This window comes from Ceratotherium simum, chromosome 12 (assembly GCF_057802395.1).
Source record: "Ceratotherium simum simum isolate JZ-2026a chromosome 12, ASM5780239v1, whole genome shotgun sequence".
In the NCBI taxonomy this organism is placed as follows: domain Eukaryota; kingdom Metazoa; phylum Chordata; class Mammalia; order Perissodactyla; family Rhinocerotidae; genus Ceratotherium; species Ceratotherium simum.
Genome location: NC_141911.1, coordinates 44,488,997 through 44,510,847, shown reverse-complemented (window position 1 = coordinate 44,510,847; position 21,851 = coordinate 44,488,997). Strand labels below are relative to the sequence as shown.

General features: G+C 35.2%; 1 protein-coding gene across 3 annotated transcripts in view; it reads left to right on the top strand.

The window, feature by feature from the left end:
* The window catches only part of NAA15 (N-alpha-acetyltransferase 15, NatA auxiliary subunit), a 78,617-nt gene that overhangs the window by 32,426 nt on the left and 24,340 nt on the right, over positions 1–21,851 (top strand). For all 3 annotated transcript variants that reach the window (XM_087437600.1, XM_014784510.2, XM_004426484.3), the window contains exons 4-14: positions 1,244–1,401; positions 2,240–2,374; positions 3,615–3,768; positions 7,674–7,793; positions 9,610–9,705; positions 9,861–9,967; positions 12,504–12,576; positions 15,127–15,296; positions 16,435–16,587; positions 17,347–17,475; positions 18,597–18,810. In XM_087437600.1, coding sequence (XP_087293726.1) covers positions 1,244–1,401; positions 2,240–2,374; positions 3,615–3,768; positions 7,674–7,793; positions 9,610–9,705; positions 9,861–9,967; positions 12,504–12,576; positions 15,127–15,296; positions 16,435–16,587; positions 17,347–17,475; positions 18,597–18,810 — 1,509 coding nt within the window. The remainder of the gene's footprint in view (positions 1–1,243; positions 1,402–2,239; positions 2,375–3,614; positions 3,769–7,673; positions 7,794–9,609; positions 9,706–9,860; positions 9,968–12,503; positions 12,577–15,126; positions 15,297–16,434; positions 16,588–17,346; positions 17,476–18,596; positions 18,811–21,851) is intronic.

The window sequence follows — 21,851 nt, the reverse complement described above, 5'->3', positions numbered from 1 at the left end:
CATACTGTTCTCTACATATTTGCCACTATTTATTTAATTAGGTTTCTCTTGATGGATATAAGTTTCTTTAAATTTTTAGCAATGTTAAACTCCTCGAGGATAGATTTTTAGGAGGTGAAGATTAGAGGAAGGGTGTGTGTGTCTTAGGTTTTTAAAAATCATTTTCCAACCAACTGAGAAGATTTATTACTTTGTCATTTATATTATGAAAACAGATTATTTTTCAAATAAAATTTATAATATTAAATATGTATTTTCAGTTATACCTGCCATCCTAGATAGTCTGTATTTTACTGACTCTTTTGAGGATCCCTGGGGTAGAAGTTATTAGATTGAATGTTTGAACTTGATCTGAGAGAGAAACATTGTAAGTTTCTGGAAAAGGAAGTGGACTTTTTTCCTTTGATTATGTGTGTTTTAGAAACGTTACTGTGGCAGGAGAAATTAAAAGCAGAGAGACTGAAGATAGGAGGACGGGTGACTATTGCAGTAATCAAGATCTAAAGTGAAAAGGACGTGTATTAGGGGAGTGGAATTATTTATATATTTTTCCCCTTTATAGCATTTTTTACAACTACTGTAACTTTGCTTACTTATCTGTGTCCCTTACTAGACTTGAAGTTCTTTGAAAGCAGAAGGCTGTCCATTTTGGTCACCTATACCCTAATTATTAAGAAATTTTAATAATTATTTGTTAAATGAATGTATGTTTTTATTTTATATATGGTTGATTTTTAGGAACTTTGTAGTGCACTAAGAGTTCTGTTCTAAGGATCTTGTTAGCTAAAGCAAAGCAAATACACGATTTAAAATAATTATATGTTATGGACACCCATTCCCTCTTTTTTCTTCGAAAAATAAAGATAATTCCTAACATTTATTGAGCATTTATTTTGTGCCAGCCAGTGAGCACTCTATATATGTTATTCCATTTAGTTACCAAACTACTGTGCTTTGTTGTATAGGCTTTCTGTTTACATTTTATAATTGAAGAAACATAAGAAGACTAAATAACTTGTCCAAGGTCGCAGAGCTAATAAGTCAGGCTAGACTTATTTCTTTGTTATGGCTCAGAAAGCTGTGCTGTTTTCCACTGTATTAAACTACCTTCTATCTTTATATTCTCTCCTTTTTTTTAAGCTTGTAATTTTATAAATAGCTAAAGTTCTCCGAGTTTCCTGGGGAATGTTATTGGAATATTATTTCTTGACTTGCAGGTTGTATCCTTAACTAAATCCTTTAGGTTGGCATGTTTATGGCCTTCTCCAGAGGTCAGACAAGAAATACGATGAAGCCATTAAATGTTACAGAAATGCTCTAAAATGGGATAAAGACAATCTTCAAATCTTAAGGGACCTTTCTTTACTACAGATTCAAATGCGAGATCTGGAGGGTTACAGGGTAAGTAAAATAGAGAATTTTTTTATTCTGTGGGAAAAATATTGTTAAAATATTTAAAACTTTTTGGAGTACTTTCTGATAACAAAATTTTCCATTTTTAAAAAAGAATTTAATTTAATCTTACCCGCCTTGTCCCAATAGTGATTGTGTTTATGACTGGACTAATCAGATTTTAAAAATAAATTGTTTTTCTGTGAGGCAGAGTTGGATTACTGTATAGGATTGAGTTAATCAATTCAGTGAAAATTAACATTAATACTTGTCAAATAGGCAATGCCATTGTCTGTTATTAACATGTAAATACAACCTTTAGTTCTCACATTTTTCTGGAAAGCAAATTTTTTTGTTTCTTCTTTTTACCTCCATCGAGACTAATATTCTGTCTTTGTAGCTAGCTACATTTTAACCCTTAAGTAAGTCTATTAAATCAGATCTATTTAGTTTCCCTTTTTCTTTTTCTCCATGTACTGCCAGCTGAGTTGTTTTCTATGGATCTTAACTCAGTAATTTGGCACTGTATTAAAAAATGTTTTCCTTTGTACTATCTTTTCCATTTTGTCTCTTTTCTTAGAGTAAGAAGATCAGGAAATAACAAAGGGTACTTGGTCTTAACCTTTTAAAAAATGACAAGATTACCTTGGAGGCTTCATTGTGCTTCTTAAATATTTTTTTGATTCTGTAAAGCTACAAAGTATGAATGTTTGAAACTATTTTCTATTATTATTCCTAGCATTGTGTTCCAAATTGCTCAGTATTGTGGGGTAAATTAATATGATCTTTTTAAGGAGCATTTGCTTTCACTGTAAACCTAAGAAAAAGTGGTCTTTTCCCATTAAAGGAAACGAGATACCAATTACTTCAGCTTCGACCTGCACAAAGAGCATCATGGATTGGTTATGCTATTGCTTATCATTTATTAGAAGATTATGAAATGGCAGCAAAGATTTTAGAAGAATTTAGGAAAACACAACAGGTAACAACCAGAAGTCAGACCTAGTAAACTAGGTCTGATTCTAAGTATAACTAAAAGAAAGAAATGTACATGGACTTGGTAACCTTTTTTTTTGAAATAGTTTCAAATTTATAGAAAAGTTGCAAAAATAGTACAAAGAACTCCATATAGGAGTTCACTCACATTAACTAGTTATTAATATTTGACACATTTACTGTGCAATTTGTAGATCTGCTTATCTATTTAAATTTTCTTCTTGAAACATTTGAAAGTAATTGCAGACACCATATTCTTTTACTCCTAAATGCTTCAGTGTGATATTTCCTAAGAATAACTCTATAGTCGTCAACTTTATAGATAGTGTATAGATTATCAAAACATTAGAAAATTTAACCTTGATAGATTATTATTATCTAATCCACAGCCCTTATTCAAAATTTTCTAATTGTTCTATTTATATTCTTTCTAGGATTTTTTTTTTTTAATTTCAGGATCCAGTTTAGAATCATACTTTGCATTTAGTTATCATTTCTCTTCAGTCTCTTTTAATCTGGAAGTTTCAAAGACTTCCTTTGTATTTCATGACATTGATATTTGTGAAGAGTATAGGGCAGTGCTTTTGTCGACTGTCTGTCAATTTGGATTTGTTTGATGTTTCCTCATTATTAGATATGGTTATGCATTTTTGGCAGGAAACCACAGGGGTGATGTTGAGCCCTTCTCAGTTCATCTTATTAAGAGGCACATGATGTCTGTCTGTTCCATTCGATTACTTGGTTAAGGTGGTGTCTGTCAGATTTCTTCACTGTAAACTTATTCTTTTCTCTTTGTATTTAATAAACATTTTGAGACTTTATGAATAGCCTGTTCCTCATTAAACTTTAACCACTAGTTTTAGCATTCATTATGATTCTTGCCTGAATCAACTATTCCTATGATAGTTGCAAAATGGTGGTTCTCTAATGCTCTTATTCCTTCTAGATTTATTATTTGACATTCTACTGTTAAGTAAGAGCTTTCCTTTCTCCTCTATTTATTGATGTAAGGACTTATGGATTCTTATTTTATTCAGTGAGTTTTAAGTTAATATTGTCATCATTTACTTAGTTGCTCCCTAGACAGATATTTAGGAATTTTTAAAAAATGAGTTTTATCAATAAGATATTATCCTTTGACTTCTTGTATATATTTGAGTGTGTAAACAATTTTCTAATATGCAAACAAAATTCTTACTGTTAGTATTCCTTATATCCACATATAGACATCCCCTGATAAAGTGGATTATGAATATAGTGAACTCCTTTTATATCAGAATCAAGTTCTTCGGGAAGCAGGTCTCTATAGAGAAGCCCTGGAACATCTTTGTACCTATGAAAAGCAGATTTGTGATAAACTTGCTGTAGAAGAAACCAAAGGTATTTTTTTAAATAATATCATTCATTCTAGTATTTAATTATGACAAAGAGCAAGGCTGAGAAGTCTAGTTGTTGCTGATAATTGTGTATAATTCAACTTTTTGATGATAGAAAATCTGTTTCTTACTCATGTACATTGAATAATTTGTAATGTGGAAAAATACACATTTAAACAATGAATATTGTTGATATAGGAAAAAATAATCATGAACAATAAAATTATTGAAGTGTCGCAAATATGTTTTCTTTTAAATAAAATATCTTTCATCTGAAAATATAGAGTTTGATCAAAACCAGGAGGCGATTGCTTAATTTTATAAGACAGAGGATTAAATTTCTTAGAAACATATTATTAGCAAAACTGAATGTGTACACCAGATTTCTTTATTGCCAGTAATATATATGGATAAATCACTCTTTAGTAAAGTGCATATGCGACATTCCTAGGGGTCTTTATAGTTTATCTAAATGTCTTTCTGGACATAGAAATAATATCAATTGAAATGAGAGATTTGCGTTTATATGTGTGGATTGTGATAGGAGGGGTAGATCCCTAAATAAAGATCTCTAATGCTGCTATTTATTAGAGGGCTGAGAAAAAGGAGTCTTATAGTTTTAAAAGTTGAAGGACTGATTATGGAAATTGAAAGAAAAATAACAAGTAATTGAAAATACAAGTACTTTCTAAGAATTATCATCTGAGTAATTTATTTGCCCTTGTTAGTCCAGGGAACTGAAGTTTGTTGGTTTTGGATTCCTTTGGCTCCCCTTGAAGTTGAACACTAGAAAAGCATGGTATCTGTATGGATAGTGGTTATAGCCGTTATTTGCTAGGTGAACTTTTGGCAGAGGATAATGCTACTGGCAAGAAAAAATGGAAGGCTAAGGCTCCTGGAGCTCAGTTGTGAGCTATGGATCAAGGACAGCCCTCTTTTGTTTGAGTTGAACATCCCTTGGCAGTCTGTTAGTTATAAAGAGAGATTTCTGACTTAATGGAAAGATCACAAGATTGGAAAAAACTAGTTTGGGTTCTTTCGTTGGCTACTAACTAGCTATATGACCAGGGGCAAGGCGTGGGCCTCAGTTTCTTTATAGAAATACATGCCAGTTTTCAAAATACTCTCAAGTGCATTATTTCATTTGATCCTTTTGATAACTTTATTAGTGAGGAAGAATGAAAGATCAAGTTTGTTGAGACTCAGAATTGACCAGTGGATTTTAGCCATTTGGAAGTCATTGGTGACCTTAACAAAAGCTCTCTCTGAACATTTGGAAGGAGAGTGGAAAAAGCCCAAACAAATCAAGTAGATTTAAATGGGATTAGGAGTAGACAAATTGAACATAGCATGCATAAATGACTCATACAAGGCGTTTTGCTATGTAGGGAAACAGATATGGGATGGTGGTGGATGAAATGTGATACAGGGTCAAAAGATTTTTTATAGTATGTGCTTATGCTCACTGGAGAATGATCCAGTAGACAAAAAATATTTGATATGGTAGAGGGGATGTGATCTAGTGGACAAGCTGAAGGATTAGCCTTAGATAGCAACATGAATAGTTCATCCACAGTAACAAGAGATGGTAGAGTATATGGGCAAGTAGGTGTGTAGATATAGTGGGTATTTGGGAGTTCTCTTCTAATTGCTTCCATTTTCTCAGTGAAATAGGAAACAGAGCCATCAGTTCATTCCACAAAATGTGTATTGAATACCTACAGTGAGTCTGGTATTGGGGACAGGGTATTTAAAGAGAACAGAAAGGAACTGAGAGTAGAATCATCAGTCTCTGGAAATTCTAGTAATAAAGGCATTGTTGTTAGTTGTGGATGGTCAAAATAATTTGGAAACTTCCTGGTGTGGGTGAGTGGGCATACTTAGGCAGAAAGTTTTATTGTTAATTCTTGTACCACCAGTTCCTTCTGCAAAGAAAAGATAGGAGGGCCGGCCCTGAGGCTTAGCGGTTAAGTGCGCGCGCTCCGCTGCTGGCGGCCTGGGTTCGGATCCTGGGCATGCACCAACGCACCGCTTCTCTGGCCATGCTGAGGCCGCGTCCCACATACAGCAACTGGAAGGATGTGCAACTGTGACGTACAGCTATCTACTGGGGCTTTGGGGGAAAAAAATAAATAAATAAAATTAAAAAAAAAAAAGAAAAGATAGGATAAGGTTAAGGGAAGGAAATGTGGGTTGGGTGTAGTATAGGGGAGAAAGATTGCAGGATATTTTTTATGTTCTTAGTGAAGTAGGCTTTTGGTTAGTATAGAGCAGGCTGTCAACCTCAGCACTGTGGACATTTTGGCACCGAGATGTTGGGGACGGAAGTCTCCAGTATGTTGCAGAATGTTTAGCAGCATCCCTAGCTTTGACCCATCAGGTGCCAGTAGCACCACCACCCCCCTTACTGTGACAACCAGAAATGTCTCCAGATATTGCCACATGTCCCCTGGGTGGCAGAAGTGACCCTCTCTGGTTGAGAACCACTGGTATAGACATTAAGAATATGGGCTCTTGGGGCCGGCCCGGTGGCGCAAGCGGTTAAGTGCGTGCACTCCGTTGCAACGGCCCAGGGTTCGCTGGTTCGGATCCTGGGCGCACACCAACACGCCGCTTGTTAAGCCATGCTGTGGCGGAGTCCCATATAAAGTAGAGGAAGATGGGCGCGGATATTAGCTCAAGGCCACTCTTCCTCAGCAAAAATAGAGGATGATTGGCATCGGATGTTAGCTCAGGGCTGGTCTTCCTCACAAAAAAAAAAAAAAAAAAGAATATGGGCTCTTTTAGCCAAATTGCTTGGGTTCAAATCCTGACTCCAACAATTAGGCATCTGGATATGTATATTGACCTTTGGCAAGTTTACTTAAGTTCTCTCTGCTTTAAAATGATGAAAATAATAGTAACCCATCTGATAGAGTTTTGAGAATTGAATTAGTTAATGCACGTGAAACATTTAAGAGTCATTGGCCCACAGTTAGCACTCAGTAAGTGTTCATATTTATTATCTGATGGGAGCAAAGCATGCAAGGGTAAAGTCGTGGTTTGAAAATAATACCTTTGGTGAATGGAAGCCCATTAAGAATAAGGAAAAGGATTTCTGAACAGTGTTTGAGGCTTTATGTGAGTTTGGAGCTCATGTTTCTAGTGAAACCAGTGCCTCTGTCCATTCATCTGACGACTTGCTTCCTTTTGTGAGCAGATGTAGCAAACAAACAATCGGGATGACCCAGGCCTTAAAATAGGTAAACAAAGGAGCCTAGGTTTTGAGATTGATTTTGATATTTGGGGCTGCTAATGTCATCAGAGATGAGATTGGTCATGCAGCCCAGAGGAGACAAGCAATGAGTCTACTGAAAGGCCTGAAGAAAAGGGAATAATTTTTCTCTAAGGTTGAAGGGTAGAGTTAGTGACACAAGAAGAAGAAAGACAAGACAGTTAAGCTTAAAGCAAGATGCCTATTTGGTAGTTGGAAGAGATAGAAAAAGCAGCCATGATTATGGGCTGCTACAGCAAAATCATTTTATAGTTAATTAAGGGATCATAAGGTTAGGGTCTTGGATTGGGTCATTAATTTGGATGTTGAAATTGTCCATATCATGTCAGGGATAATTAAGTAGTAGATAATGGCTTGGTGATTGTGTTCAGTGAATTCTGGAAAGTAGCCTGGAGTTAGACAAATACCTGAATACATTGAGAATTTGAAGACAATGGCATTTCTAAATATGAACTCCAAAAAACGAGAGACAATAAAATAACATGGTAAACAGTCTTGTTGAAGGGAATTGGGAACTCAGGAGAATACCACATCCATCTACTTCCCAACGTTGAAGAGGTTTTAAGAGAAAGTTTGAGGAAAAGTGAAAGTTATAATCAGAAGATATTTAGTTAATTTGATTTGACTTTTATCAGGGGAACTTCTGTTGCAATTATGTCGTTTGGAAGATGCAGCTGATGTTTATAGAGGATTACAAGAGAGAAATCCTGAGAATTGGGCCTATTACAAAGGCTTGGAAAAGGCACTCAAGCCAGGTAGTATTGTTTAAAACTTACTTTCTAAATTTTAATTGCTTCTTGTGTTAATATATATTTTATTAACTCATTGAAAGGCATAACTAGAAAAACAGTGGTTAAGACAATAACAACAACAAACAGACACATAGAGACAGAGATTGGTTTGGTGGTTACCAGAGGGGAAGGGGGGGGAGGGAGGAGGGTGAAAGGGATAATTCAGCACATGTGTGTGGTGATGGGTTGTAATTAGTATTTGGGTGGTGAACATGATGTAATCTATGCAGAAATAGAAGTATAATAATGTACACCTGAAATTTATACAATGTTATAAACCAATGTTACTGCAATAAACAAAAAATTAGAAAACAAAATCTGAATACAAAAGTACATTTGCAAACTTCCATTTAATATGGCTGACTGAGCATTTTCTGAAACCTCTTTTCTACTACAAATTCGTAGAAATAGTTGAAAAGAATTTTAGAAACAACTTTTAAAAATTCACAAATGCATAGCAGCATCAAAAACAGGAAAGGGAGGGGCCGGCCAGGTCGTATAAACGGTTAAGTGCGTGTGCTCTGCTGTGGCTGCCCAGTGTTTGCAGGTTCGGATCCTGGGTGTGCACTGGCGCACTGCTTGTCATGCTATGCTGTGGCGGTGTCCCAGATAAAGTAGAAGAAGATGGGCACGGATGTTAGCTCAGGGCCAGTCTTCCTCAGCAAAGAAAAAAAAACGTGAAAGGGAAATTTCCACTGACAGAAGTGGAGGTGTCACCCTAAAGGAAAGAAGTAAGCATAACTTCCGTGGTAACCTGTGGGTACAGCAGAGTAGCCTTCTAGGGGCACATGAATGTAGCCAAGCAGAAAGAGCAGCACTGTTTCCTATGTGAGGACTAAATTTTGGTCACTCAAATACACTTGGGTCCAGAGACTCTATTCTCCTCCCCGTCTCCCTCCAGCACCCTTTCCTGTGAATGGGACCCACTTGTGAGGACAGGCCCAGAAACATGTCTTCTACAAATAGGCAGAGTCCTTAGCCAAGATGATCTGATTTGCAGCTATGTTTCCCTCAAGACTGGTAGTAAGCCATTCCTGATACACTGATATATGTATATGCAAGAGAAACCTTGTAGCAAAGAATATCATACTACCTAGGAACACCAGCACAAGAATGATAATCATCAGTGCCAGCAAAAGGGAGATTAGAGATGATGGAGGAATCTAAGATGAAGAGAGGAAATTGCAGCCATGAAATATGAATAGTTATGAGAAAGTACCAATTAAGAATCTGGAAATGAAAAACCTACTTATGGACATAAAAATCTTAATAGATTGAATAGAAGAGAGGCAACAGCTGAGGAAAAATTAATGAAGTAGAAGATTGATTGAACTGAGAAAAGCTCTCAACTGAGAGTAAAAGATAAAGTATAAAAGAAATATGGAGAAATGGAAGATAGGAGATAGATCCAGAAGCTCCAAAATAAATCAAATGAGAGGAGTTAGAAAAGGAGAGACTGAAGAGAATAGTGGAGAAGCCATATATGGAAACATAATAACTGTGCCTTTCTCAGAAGTAAAGGAAGGGAGTCAGATTTTGAAAGGCTACCTAAAGCAGAAAATTATCTATTTTATATGATTATAGGTATTTAAATATGAAAATATTAGAAGGAAATATTCTAAAATAATTATTGATATATTTAGGTGGTTAGAGTATAAATAATTTTTTCCCATCTTCAAATTTTTCTTTAATATGATCATTTTATATACTTTGATAAATTTGTAATTTGCTAGAAAAATATACTTTATAATTAATGTAAAAATAATTTTTTTGTCTACAGCTAATATGTTAGAACGATTAAAAATTTTTGAGGAGGCCTGGACTAAATATCCCAGAGGACTTGTGCCAAGAAGATTGCCATTAAACTTTTTATCTGGTAAGTGAGAATAATTGCAAAGGAATGAAAATGATGTTTTGATTTACAGTTTCTTTCCTTGGTTTTGAATATATGAGTATGCATATTAAGATTGAAATGTGCATTATTTGAGTTGTCCGGGTAAATGTAAGTCAATAGGATTTTTTTCTTCCAAGGTGAGAAGTTTAAAGAATGTTTGGATAAGTTCCTAAGGATGAACTTCAGCAAGGGTTGTCCACCAGTCTTCAATACTTTGAGGTCATTATACAAAGATAAAGAAAAGGTAAAGCAAAATAAGATTTTCTTTTGACTGTCATTTCTTTGTGCAGTATTTGGAATAGTTGATTCTTGATTATCTGTGCGCATATTATATGTGATATCAGTCTTCCTAGCTTACAGTTGAAATGCTTCTGTGCCTCTTACTTCCCTTTCATCCTCTTCTCTCATTAGCTAAATAACTTATTGATTATTTGTTTTCTCTGGCTTTTGTTTCTGCTGTATACTTTAAAGTCATTGTGTATGAAAAGTTAGTAAGGTAGTGATTTCTTCAATATTTTTTCTAATCCCTGCTCATGGTGAAAGTCAGGAGTGACTTTCTTTTTTTTTTTTTTTTTTGCTGAGCAAGATCTGCCCTGAGCTAACATCTGTTGCCAGTCTTCCTCTATTTTGTATGTGGGTCGCCACCCTAGCATGGCCACAAGTGGTATAGGTCCACACCCAGGAATTGAACCCCCGGCAGCGAAGCGGAGAGCATCAAACTTAACCACTAGGCCACCAGCGCTGGCCCAGGAGCCACTTTTTTTTTTTTAACTAAGTTTTAGCTTAGTAATCTTTCTGCTTTTTTGTTTGCTAGAATAAAAATTCTGTCAGGAGAGTTTGCTGTGGGAGTAAATCAACTTACTCTTTCAGTTATATATTATATTCAAAATGCTTGTTAAGAGGGTGTTTTAATCTTTTTTTTTTTTTTAAAGATTTTATTTATTTATTTATTTTTTTCCCCCAAAGCCCCAGTAGATAGTTGTATGTCATAGCTGTACATCCTTCTAGTTGCTGTACGTGGGACGCGGCCTCAGCATGGCCGGAGAATCGGTGCGTCGGTGCGTGCCCGGGATCCGAACCCCTGGCCGCCGGCAGGGGAGCGCGCGCACTTAACCACTAAGCCACGGGGCCGGCCCAAGGGGTGTTTTAATCTTAATTTAGATTATTTTGCTTCCAAGTACAGTGACATCAAGACGTTGGTTGGATTAAAAAAAAATCAGTTACAATGAAGAATCAGAAAGATGGGACAAATTAAACACGATAAAAACACTTTAACCTAAAGCATGTAAGGTGCACTTATTTGCCAGTCTTTTGTTGAGAGGCCCAAGGTTTGGGCTTTGTTGATGACTGTTTCACTTTTTTTTTTCTTTCCTAAATCACATTCATAATGTAATCCATTATTTCCAGTTTTGGTAGAGAATTTGATGCTTGCAAAACAGTGTTTTGTTTTGTTTAGTGAGGAAGATTGGCCCTGACCTAGCATTTGTTACCAGTCTTCTTATTTGCTTGAGGAATATTGTCCCTGAGCTAACATCTGTGCCAGTCTCCCTCTATTTTGTATGTGGGACACCCACAGCATGGCTTGACAAGCAGTGTGTACGTCTGTGCCTGGGATCCGAACCCACGAACCCCGGGCCACTGAAGCGGAGCCTGCGAACTTAACCGCTACGCCACTGTAGCAGTTGCAGGCTGGCCCTGCAAAACAGTCTTGATTGTAGAATCCTATCTATTTTTATGATTTTCATATTGATGGCTGTCTCATTTAAATCTAAATTGGTTAAAAATATCTAATTTATCCTTGAGTCTTTCCACGTTATTCAACTTAGAGAAACAGTTCTTTCTTTTCTCATTTCTTAAGTTTACATAATATTGAATTAAATTCCACAATGATGCTAATAAATGCAACTGATTCAAACAGGTTTGGGAAAACAAAACTCTTAGTAAGCATGTAGCTCAACTTGTGGGAGCAGAAGAACGTGGGCGCACCAGAATAACCTAGCTGTGACCGTTCAGTCCTCACAATTTTCTGAGGTGATGGAGAGAGCTGGTATTAATCTGTTGAGTCAGTTAAGTTGAAGTCATTTAAGAGAGCTTCTATAGTAACAGAAATTCAGTATAGATGCATTAAGCAAATAAGAGAATTAATAAATTAAAAGTATTCACAGATCTCTTACAAAGCCAGAAGCAAGTAGTATAGTCATGACTCAGGAGAAACCAGAACCTGGACAGCCACTCATTCTCCTGGACCTCAGAAACCCACCCACCGTTCCATGTTTCAGTTTTACTAATGCTTTCCCTTGGATTGTGAAATTGAGAGTTGATGCTGTCATCTACTTGTGGAATTTCTCTTTTTATATAGTATTTAATTCTTGATTCCTGAAGAGCAAATGTTAACTGTGGTTATCTATGTGAATTGAGATAAAAATGAACCAAGATAAAAATCATCCACAACATTACCTCTTTTTGTCCAGCCTTTTCAGGATTTCTAGTTCAGCTTGGTGCTTTATTTTCTAGCAGGGAAGAGAGTTGCCAGTAAGTTTTTAGCAAGTTATGTCTTAATACACACCCTCAAAAATGTATGGTTTACTTGCTTTTAAATTTTTATCCCTAGGTTAAGAGATTTATAAAAGTGTGTGTATATGTGGTGGAATGTTTATTTAGCCCTTTAATAGTAAATAACACATTTTGCACAAGAATAGTAACAGTGTGTATATATATATATGTGTGTGTGTGTATGTATATATTTTTTATTAAAGTCTGCTTATATGGTTGTACTCTAGGTGGCAATCATAGAAGAATTAGTAGTAGGTTATGAAACCTCTCTAAAAAGCTGCCGGTTATTTAACCCCAGTGGTAAGTGCTCAAGTTTTATGTTTTAAAAACATCTTGAAAATTTTAATATATTTATGAAATTCTTAATCAGAAGGTCAGTTTTGTTCATTATTTAGGCAGTAAGCTTAGTATATCTAAACTTCTTTTCCCCTTTAAGATGGAGATGCATTAATTTGCACATTTTACGAAAATATTTGGTAAGAAGAAAATCACATTAGCTTATTGAAAAAAATTTTATGTAAAATAGAAAACATCTACAAAACTAGATGTAATAATATAATGATCCTCCAGTTAACCACCACCCAGCTTCAATAATTCTTAACTCATGGCCAAACTTTTCATCTACGTTCTTACCTACTTTACTCTACTCCCATGTTATTCTGAGGCAAATCCCAAACACATCATTTCATCCATGCATATTTCAATATTTTAAAGATCATAACCATAATATCACCACACCTGAACATTAATACTATCTTAATATCAAAGAAAAAAAGTCCATGGTTACATTTCCAGTTATCTTAGAAATGTCCTTTTTTCTTGTTTTTGAAGTTTAAATGAAGATCCAGGTAAAATCTATAATTTTGAGTTTGGTTGATATGTCTCTTAACTCTCTTAGTCTATAGATTTGACCTCCGTCTCCTACTCTTCCTGCAATTTATTTGTTAAAGAAATTAGGTTTTTTTTTCTTTAGTTTTTCTACAGTCTGGGTTTTGCTGAATGCACCCCATGGTGTTACTTAACACGTTAGTCCTCCGAATTTATTATAAATTGGTAGTTGGATGTAGAGCTGTGCTGTCTAGTATGATAGCCATTAGCTACATGTGGCTATTAAATTTTTTAAAATCAAATCAAATAAAAAATTCAGTTTCTCAGTTGTAGTAGCTGCATTTCAGGTGCTGCTCAATAGCCATGTAAAACTAATGCCTACCATATTGGTCAGGGCAGATACAGAACATTTCTTTCATTTCAGAAACTTCTAATGGACAGATCTGACTGGAGGCTTGATGAGATTCAATTCTTTCTTTTTTTGGTCGTTTGCTTTTTGATTTGTTTTAAATAAAAGAAAGGTGAGCAAGATTATTTCATGGGTCCTGGTGTGTTCTTCCTTGAGGAGGCTTGTAGTGTTTGTTTTATATGTTAGCAAGTGTTACGAATTACAAACTGGGGATACTCTATCATTCATTTTTTGTTGTCTTAAAAGAGAAATTTCCCTTCATCTATTATTTGGTTATCTAGTTTATATAGGAAAAGGAAAATAAATGCTGCTTTTTCTCCCCTGCATCTCCTACTACTCTTTTTGTTCTTTACCAGTTTTCAAAGTAATGAATTGGTTTAGTAGCATCCTTCAAAGATGGCCAATACACATTTTAAAGGTTTTATGAATTCGTGGATTTAAACATATTTGATACCAGTTTTGGTATGCAGTTCATCTTGTACAGTGCCCATAGCAGACGTGGGATCAATTGTTTTTCCCAAGGAGCCCTGGTTCCTACAGTGGGAAAGCCCAGTATGGGACCTGGGGTGCTCATTGCTGTTGGGTTGATCATTGTTTCTAGGTCTCAGGTTAATTTTAATAGTACTTTTTAGAAGGCGTTACCATAGTTTCATTGGTTAATCATCATGATGTTCCTTTGATTATCAGCATTTTCCTACATATTTTACAAATGTGGAAGAGGTTCAATGACATGCCCAAGAATATGCAGCACTTTAGTTGCAGATCTATCAGATCGGGAGTTGGTGAGTTCCACTCCTATTGTTTGTCCACTGAGCCATCCTACTTTTACTAGGATAAAAATAAGCAATCTGTTGCTTTCTTTGAAAGCAAATAACAGTTGTTAGGTTTTAGAAACTTGTATTAAAAAAACATTTTTTGATGTTAACTTACACATTTTCTTGTAAGCACTATATAAAAATTAAATTATGAACTAAAATATGAAATAAACATTTTTACTTATCTCAGTTTTTTTGGGATAGTTTTTATTTAACTTAAATTATGCATCATTGCATATTAAGCATAATATTAAAATATATTAAGAATATTATAATCACCAAAATTCAAAATAACCACATCACAAGTATATTTATGTATAGTTTAGTGCATTAGCTAGAAACCCACTTAAGTGGTTGGGCCTTTTTTTTTTAACCTCACATTAATAGAAAATTTCTTTTGATTCTTCTTTTTTTTTTTCCCCTTCATAAATAACATCCTGATCAGTATACTCTCATAGTTCTAGTACAACTTGATTCCCCTCACTCCTTTCAGTTTCCTTTTTAGGTAATTCGTTATATCTTTGATCTTATTTATCTGCCATATTTATTATATAAAGTTCTTACTAGATGCAAGGCATTGTGCTAGGGCCTATAGTGATACAGAACAGAAAGCCTAGTCCCTTCCAAAGATCTTAAAAATTTAGGGGTAGTTTTATAGTTAGATACATAAATAATGTGGTCCAAACTACTTTCCTTATTAAATAAAGATAGACATTTTGAGGTGGGTACTCTCTTAATATATGTAATAACTAATCTTGGTTTCTTTCCTCTCCCACCTCCCTCCCCCACTTTTTAAAGATGATGGAAAAGAGGAACCACCAACCACATTACTTTGGGTCCAGTACTACTTGGCACAACATTATGACAAAATTGGTCAGCCATCTATTGCTCTGGAATACATAAATACCGCTATTGAAAGTACACCTACATTGATAGAACTCTTTCTTGTGAAAGCTAAAATCTATAAGGTAAAAATCTCACCCCCCCTTTTTTTATAAAGTAGTGACACTTATCCTAAAAATTTTTTCTATATTTTATAGATTCTAAATGCCATAAGAAAAATGACATTTGATGGCTCATAAAACATGGAATAACAAGTATAGTACATTTCTCAGTTTGATTACTTTTAGACTTGTCATAGTCATGCTAATTTGATCATTCATTGCTCTCTCTGTATGTACACACACATACATACACATATATACATACATGTGGTTATTCATATTATACATTCACACATACACATACCTGGTTATTCTCTTGGTTTTAAGTAGTATAAGTATAGATAAAAGAATTACATTTGCTGTGAAATACTTGTTTCTGTTAACATTTGAGTATGATCGTAATCAGTATCTGGTAATCTTAATGAAATGAAACTGACGATTCTACTATGAATTCTACATATTATTATCTCTTTTGGCTCTCAACTCCTGGGTCCTGCTTGAGAATCTTTAGTCATATGTTTTAGCGTCATCTTAAAATAAAGTTGGCTCTTCTCTATCTTAATACAAATACAATTTAGTAATAAAAGCTCTTGGGGAAGACATTGTAAACCAATTATTTATCAGAAAATAATGAAATTAAGTGATGTTTTCAAAGCACTTTTCAGAGCCAGGTTGTGCTCATTAATTTTGTGGTTGCCAGATGGACTAGTTAGGCGAATTAGAATAAGGATCATAGTAGAATGTCTACTAATGTTTCCATGGTTCCTTTGGAATAGAAATTTGTCTATCCTTTTGCCTTTTATGACCTTTACATTGAGTTATGTTTTTATGACTTAAAGATTTCCATTATTATTTATTCTTTGATTCAACCATTATTTTTGAGTATTCACTGTGTGTTGGCACTGATGTAGACAATGAGGTTATGACAATAGACAAATTGTTAAAACAAGTCTTTCCTGTCAGAGAGCCTATATTCTACATGGCCAGAAAGACATCAGAACTTGTATTATGGTAGAATGTATGCATCTACATTGGTTAGGGTCTTAAGAGACAGAAGAATGCCTTTTATTCCACTTGTGTTTCAGTTATCTACAGGTAACTAATGACCTACATAGTAAAATTAGCATACTGACCGGTTTATTTTGCTTTTGTACCCTGTAAGCATGCTGGGAATATTAAAGAAGCTGCAAGGTGGATGGATGAGGCCCAGGCCTTGGACACAGCAGACAGATTTATCAACTCCAAGTGTGCAAAATACATGCTAAAAGCCAATCTGATAAAGGAGGCTGAAGAAATGTGCTCAAAGTTTACAAGGGTTTGTACAGCTAGTGCTCTTACTTATGAATAAACAATTTATACTTGTATACCTTCCTTATTTTCCAAAGTTGGTTTTTAATATTTTTAATATCAAAATAGTCAAGATTTCAATTAAGTAACCTTATCAGGAAAAAAATGAAATCAGTATTAGCATTAAACATTATTTTCTTTTTAGACAGTTATACAATAGGTTTTTAAAGTCTGATGTATTCCAATGTATGTTCAGATGAATTTTTAGAGGTGAAGGGAACTAATATTGATTGAGAACCTGTTATGTGCTAGTGTTCTATTTCTTATGTTACTCTCCAACCCCAATTATGTAGATCTTTTGATTAATCAGTTACCAAAGTTATGTATTTTTTTAGTGGTTAGAAATATTCCAATTTCTTTCACATATTAACTATTCTCTTACTCTGAGAGTGGTTAAAAAAATAGAAAATGATTTTTAAAAAATTCAAATCAATTGACTATCTTTTCCTTCTTAAATCCTATGGTGGAATAATATATTTGGTAAGAAATGATCTTGGGGGCTGGCCCGGTGGCATAACAGTTAAGTTCACGTGTTCTGCTTCAGCGGCTTGGGTTTTGCCGGTTCAGATCCCGGGCACAGACCTACTCACCGCTCATCAAGCCATGCTGAAGTGGCGTCCCACATAGAAGAACTAGAAAGACCTACAACTATGTACTGGGGCGTTGGGGAGAAAAAAGAAATAATTAAAAAAGAAGATGATCTTGAATATATGTGATTCTCATATAGGAAGGAACATCAGCAGTAGAGAATTTGAATGAAATGCAGTGCATGTGGTTCCAGACAGAATGTGCCCAGGCTTATAAGGCAATGAATAAATTTGGTGAAGCACTGAAGAAGTGTCATGAGATTGAGAGAGTAAGTACCCTATACATTTGAGTTTCTCATTCTGTTATATATTTAAGGCTCTGGGCAAGTGCTATAGTTTTTTCTTTTCTCTCTTTTTATAATTCACAGTAAGTGATTTGTAGAAATCAGTATTGACATTTTTCAATTTTTATAATGGAAATATTATAGACTATATTTTCAGCAGACTTCCCCATTGTCTACTCTTCCTGTGAGAATTCATGTAAAAAACTTTATGCAAAGTTTGTATCTTGGCTATGTTTTCATTGATTTTGAATGTTCCTTTCAAATTACTGCTGCTTTTTCAGTAATACATACAATGCTTACTCAGTTATCCTAGAAACCTGTTTTTTGTGGGGTTGATTGGTGATGCTATGCCATATACCTTTGATATTTATAAGATATAAGCTTTGAAGCCTTTTCACAATATTTCTGTGGCCTATGTAATTCCTCATTTTCTGATAAATTTATTGTTTTCTTAGTCCTCTTTACTTTTGATTCATTTCATCACGAGTAGTTGGCTTTCCTTTTTTGTGGTTTTCTCAAATTAGTTTATATAATTTCACGCTTATTCTGTTATCAAGTGGTGAACCCCAGAGCTTAGTTGAAATGTGTTAGTTTCTGGTTGCTTGCCTTACTTGCTAATTGATTTCTCTCCCACATACCAGCATTACATTGAGTAGCGTTCAGATTTGTATTCTCAGAAAAATTTCCAAATACTACATATATTAATCCTTTGCAAATTGTTCTAAATATAAAAACTGCATGTTTTATGTATAAATCTACTGTACCTCACCTGATGTATACTAATAAATGTTTGATTTGTCATGATAGCTTTATTTAAGTATGATTAAGGAAGGAATAAATATATATATTTTAAAACATTGTGTTTCCTTTTCATTCGCCAAATAATTCAGTGCCTGCTGTACGCCATATGCTGTGGTAGGTGATGGCCAATTGTATTTGCATTTTTGATATGCAAAGTATTTATATTCAATGATTGTCATTTTTTATATTGTTTTGTTTTACTAATTTCTTCATGCCTAAGAAACAAGTAATTCCAAGGCTTTGATTTTTGTAGTTTTCTTTGACATTGCTATACTTCAGTATAATAAAAAAGGTAATTTTGTTAGCATTTTATAGAAATCACTGACGACCAGTTTGACTTTCATACATACTGTATGAGGAAGATTACCCTTAGATCATATGTGGACTTATTAAAACTAGAAGATGTACTTCGGCAGCATCCATTTTACTTCAAGGCAGCCAGAATTGCTATAGAGATCTATTTGAAGCTTCACGATAACCCTCTTACAGATGAGAATAAAGAACACGAAGCTGATACAGGTATAATATTCTAAGATTTCTTATTGTTTGCTATGATGTGTGTATGTTTATTTATGTTTTTGTGTAATATAGATTTTTCCTGAGCTTTTTATTAAGCACCTTTTGGGAAGGTGTTATATATGTTTAGAAAATGATTGGGCCGGCCCCGTGGGTTAGCGGTTAAGTGCACACGCTCTGCTGCTGGCGGCCCGGGTTTGATCCCGGGCGCGCACCGACACACGGCTTCCCCGGCCATGCTGAGGCCGAGTCCCACATACAGCAACTAGAATGATGTGCAGCTATGACATACAACTATCTACTGGGGCTTTGGGGGAAAAAAATAAATAAAATTAAAAAAAAAAAAAAAAGAAGATGATGGTCATTTTGTTAATTTCTCTAAGCAACAAAAGAAAAATATTGTCTATTTTATACTTTCAAAAGGTAAGCAAGAATTTACTTTGTAACTGATCATTAGCTTTTAAGAAGTTGGATTTCATGAGTTTTACATTTAATATCTGGTTTACCCAATACTGTAAATTGCTAACTATACAATACTACAATTGCGAACTATATAATTAATGTTGAACTCTGCGTCAGTGTTGGCGCTCTACATTAGTGTTGGCTGTCAGTATATGTAGTTATTCCTTTTTAATAATAATTTATAATTAACCTACTCAAAGATGAATATTGCTTGAACATTACAAGTCAGCTTGGAATTAAGCTGGTAAAATTGCCCAGTGACTTTATCATTTGACCAGTTTTTTATTTTTTTTTATTTTTTTTTTTATTTTTATTTATTTTTTTTTTTAAAGATTTATTTATTTATTTTCGCCCCAAAGCCCCAGTAGATAGTTGTATGTCATAGTTGCACAGCTTTCCAGTTGCCGTATGTGGGACACGGCCTCAGCGTGGCCGGAGAAGCGGTGCGTCCGTGTGCGCCCGGGATCCGAACCCGGGCCGCCAGCATCAGAGAGCACACACTTAACCGCTAAGCCACAGGGCCGGCCCATGACCAGTTTTTTAATGTACCATTTTTGTAGCAGGATGTCAGGATGTGTAGAGAGAAGTCTTTCTTCAATAATTATTTGGGAAAGGATCTCAGAATGAAAGTGATCTAAACATATAGGATATAAATTAATCATATATCCAAATATTTTGTGACTTATTCATAGCAAAAATGTTACAGGAGTTGGGGCATTAAAAAATGGGTCAGAGCTTTTTTTATTCCTCTTCTGAGGTTGTGGTTAGTTACTTTCTGTATCCTTCCTCCTGCTAAAGACTTTCGAATCATTTTGTTAATTTGTTATTAAATTTTACTTCCAGTCACCTCAGAACAGTTTAGAACTTTCTAAGATCACACATTGAAACCTTGTACAGATTTCACTTGAATCTCTCTATACCTGTTGCTTCTCCAACTAGAAAGAAAATGCTGGTAAGAATATACAGGACAATTTACAGTTGAGACTGAGTTGTGATCCTCTGGCTGCTTTTGTTTACCTTTCTATTTACTCCTCCTGCCTTCCTCTTCTTCAGATTTTACAAATAATACCCAATTAAGTCTAATTATATAAAGTTGAAACAATTCAGAAATATATCTGGCAAATTTGAAAATCCCCTTTCACTTCTCTCCTACTCAGAAGTTGTCTCCTTTCAAAGGGTTATCCCTATGAAAGGTTCAGTTTCATTTGTGCACAGTTACAATTTTCAGAGTTTTATGTGAACATATACTCGACACACAGTTCAGGGTAGTTCTTTGTAGTTGTTCAGTTTTGCTTTGTTTTACTTTTTAGCCCATAAATGGGATGACCCAGTGTTTTGCAACTTGCACTTTTTTTTCTCATTTCATAGTATTGCTCTGTGTCTGCACATAGCTTATCATCATCAGTCATTTTAATGGCTTTGTAGGAATCCATGTGGATTTTTTTTTTTTTCACCATTGCAGTGCTGTGGTAAATGTCCTTGTACATCATATGTTTATTTAGCATGGATTGTTAGAAGTGGAAATTGCTGGGTTAAAGAGGATGAGAATTTCAAATAGTGTCAAATCACCTTCCATAAAAGATTTATCAGTTTTTATTGCCACCAACACTGTCTTGAGATTGTCTGTCTTTTTTTTTTTGGTGAGGAAGATTGGCCCTGAGCTAACATCTGTTGCCAGTCTTCCTCATCTTCCTCTTTTTGCTTGAGGAAGATTGGCCCGGAGCTAACACCTGTGCCAGTCTTCTTCTACTTTACATGGGACGCTGCCACAGCATGACTTGATGAGCAGTATGTAGGTCGTTGCCCGGGATCCGAACGGCCAAACCCCGGGCTGCTGAAGCGGAGCATGCAAATTTAACCACTATGCCGCCAGGCCCACCCTGAGATTGTCTTTTAATTTATTGCCAACGTGGAAAATTACCTGTCCTTTACATTTTTGTTATTTTGGGGAAAATATCTAATTTATAATTCCTAGATTTTTAAGAGTGGAGCATCTGCATATGTTTTCATGTGGCCTTTGGATTTCTTCTGTGAATTGCCTATTCATATTTTTTGCCCATTTTACTTTTAAACTTTTTGATTTGTAGGAGTTCTGTACATGTTCAGGACTTTAATCCTTGTTTAACAGGTATTGCAAATATTTTCTTCCTGTCACTTAGATCTTACCTTTATTTATGGTGGGTATCTTTCATTATGTAAAAGTTTTAATTTTTATGAGATAAAAGTTGTAGTCTTTTATGGCTCCTGGGTCTTGCTTAGAAAGGCTTTTCTGCTTCAAAATTTAAAATATATATATTTTTTATTTTTATTTTTTCTGTGAGGAAGATCAGCCCTGAGCTAACATCCGTGCCAGTCCTCTTTTTGCTGAGGAAGACCCGCTCCTAACATCTATTGCCAATCCTCCTCCTTTTGTTTTTTTTTCCCCCCCAAAGCCCCAGTAGATAGTTGTATGTCATAGTTGCACATCCTTCTAGTTGCTGTATGTGGGACGTGGCCTCAGCATGGCCGGACAAGTGGTGGGTCGCTGCGCGCCCGGGATCCAAACCCGGGCGGCCAGCAGCGGAGCGCATGCACTTAACCGC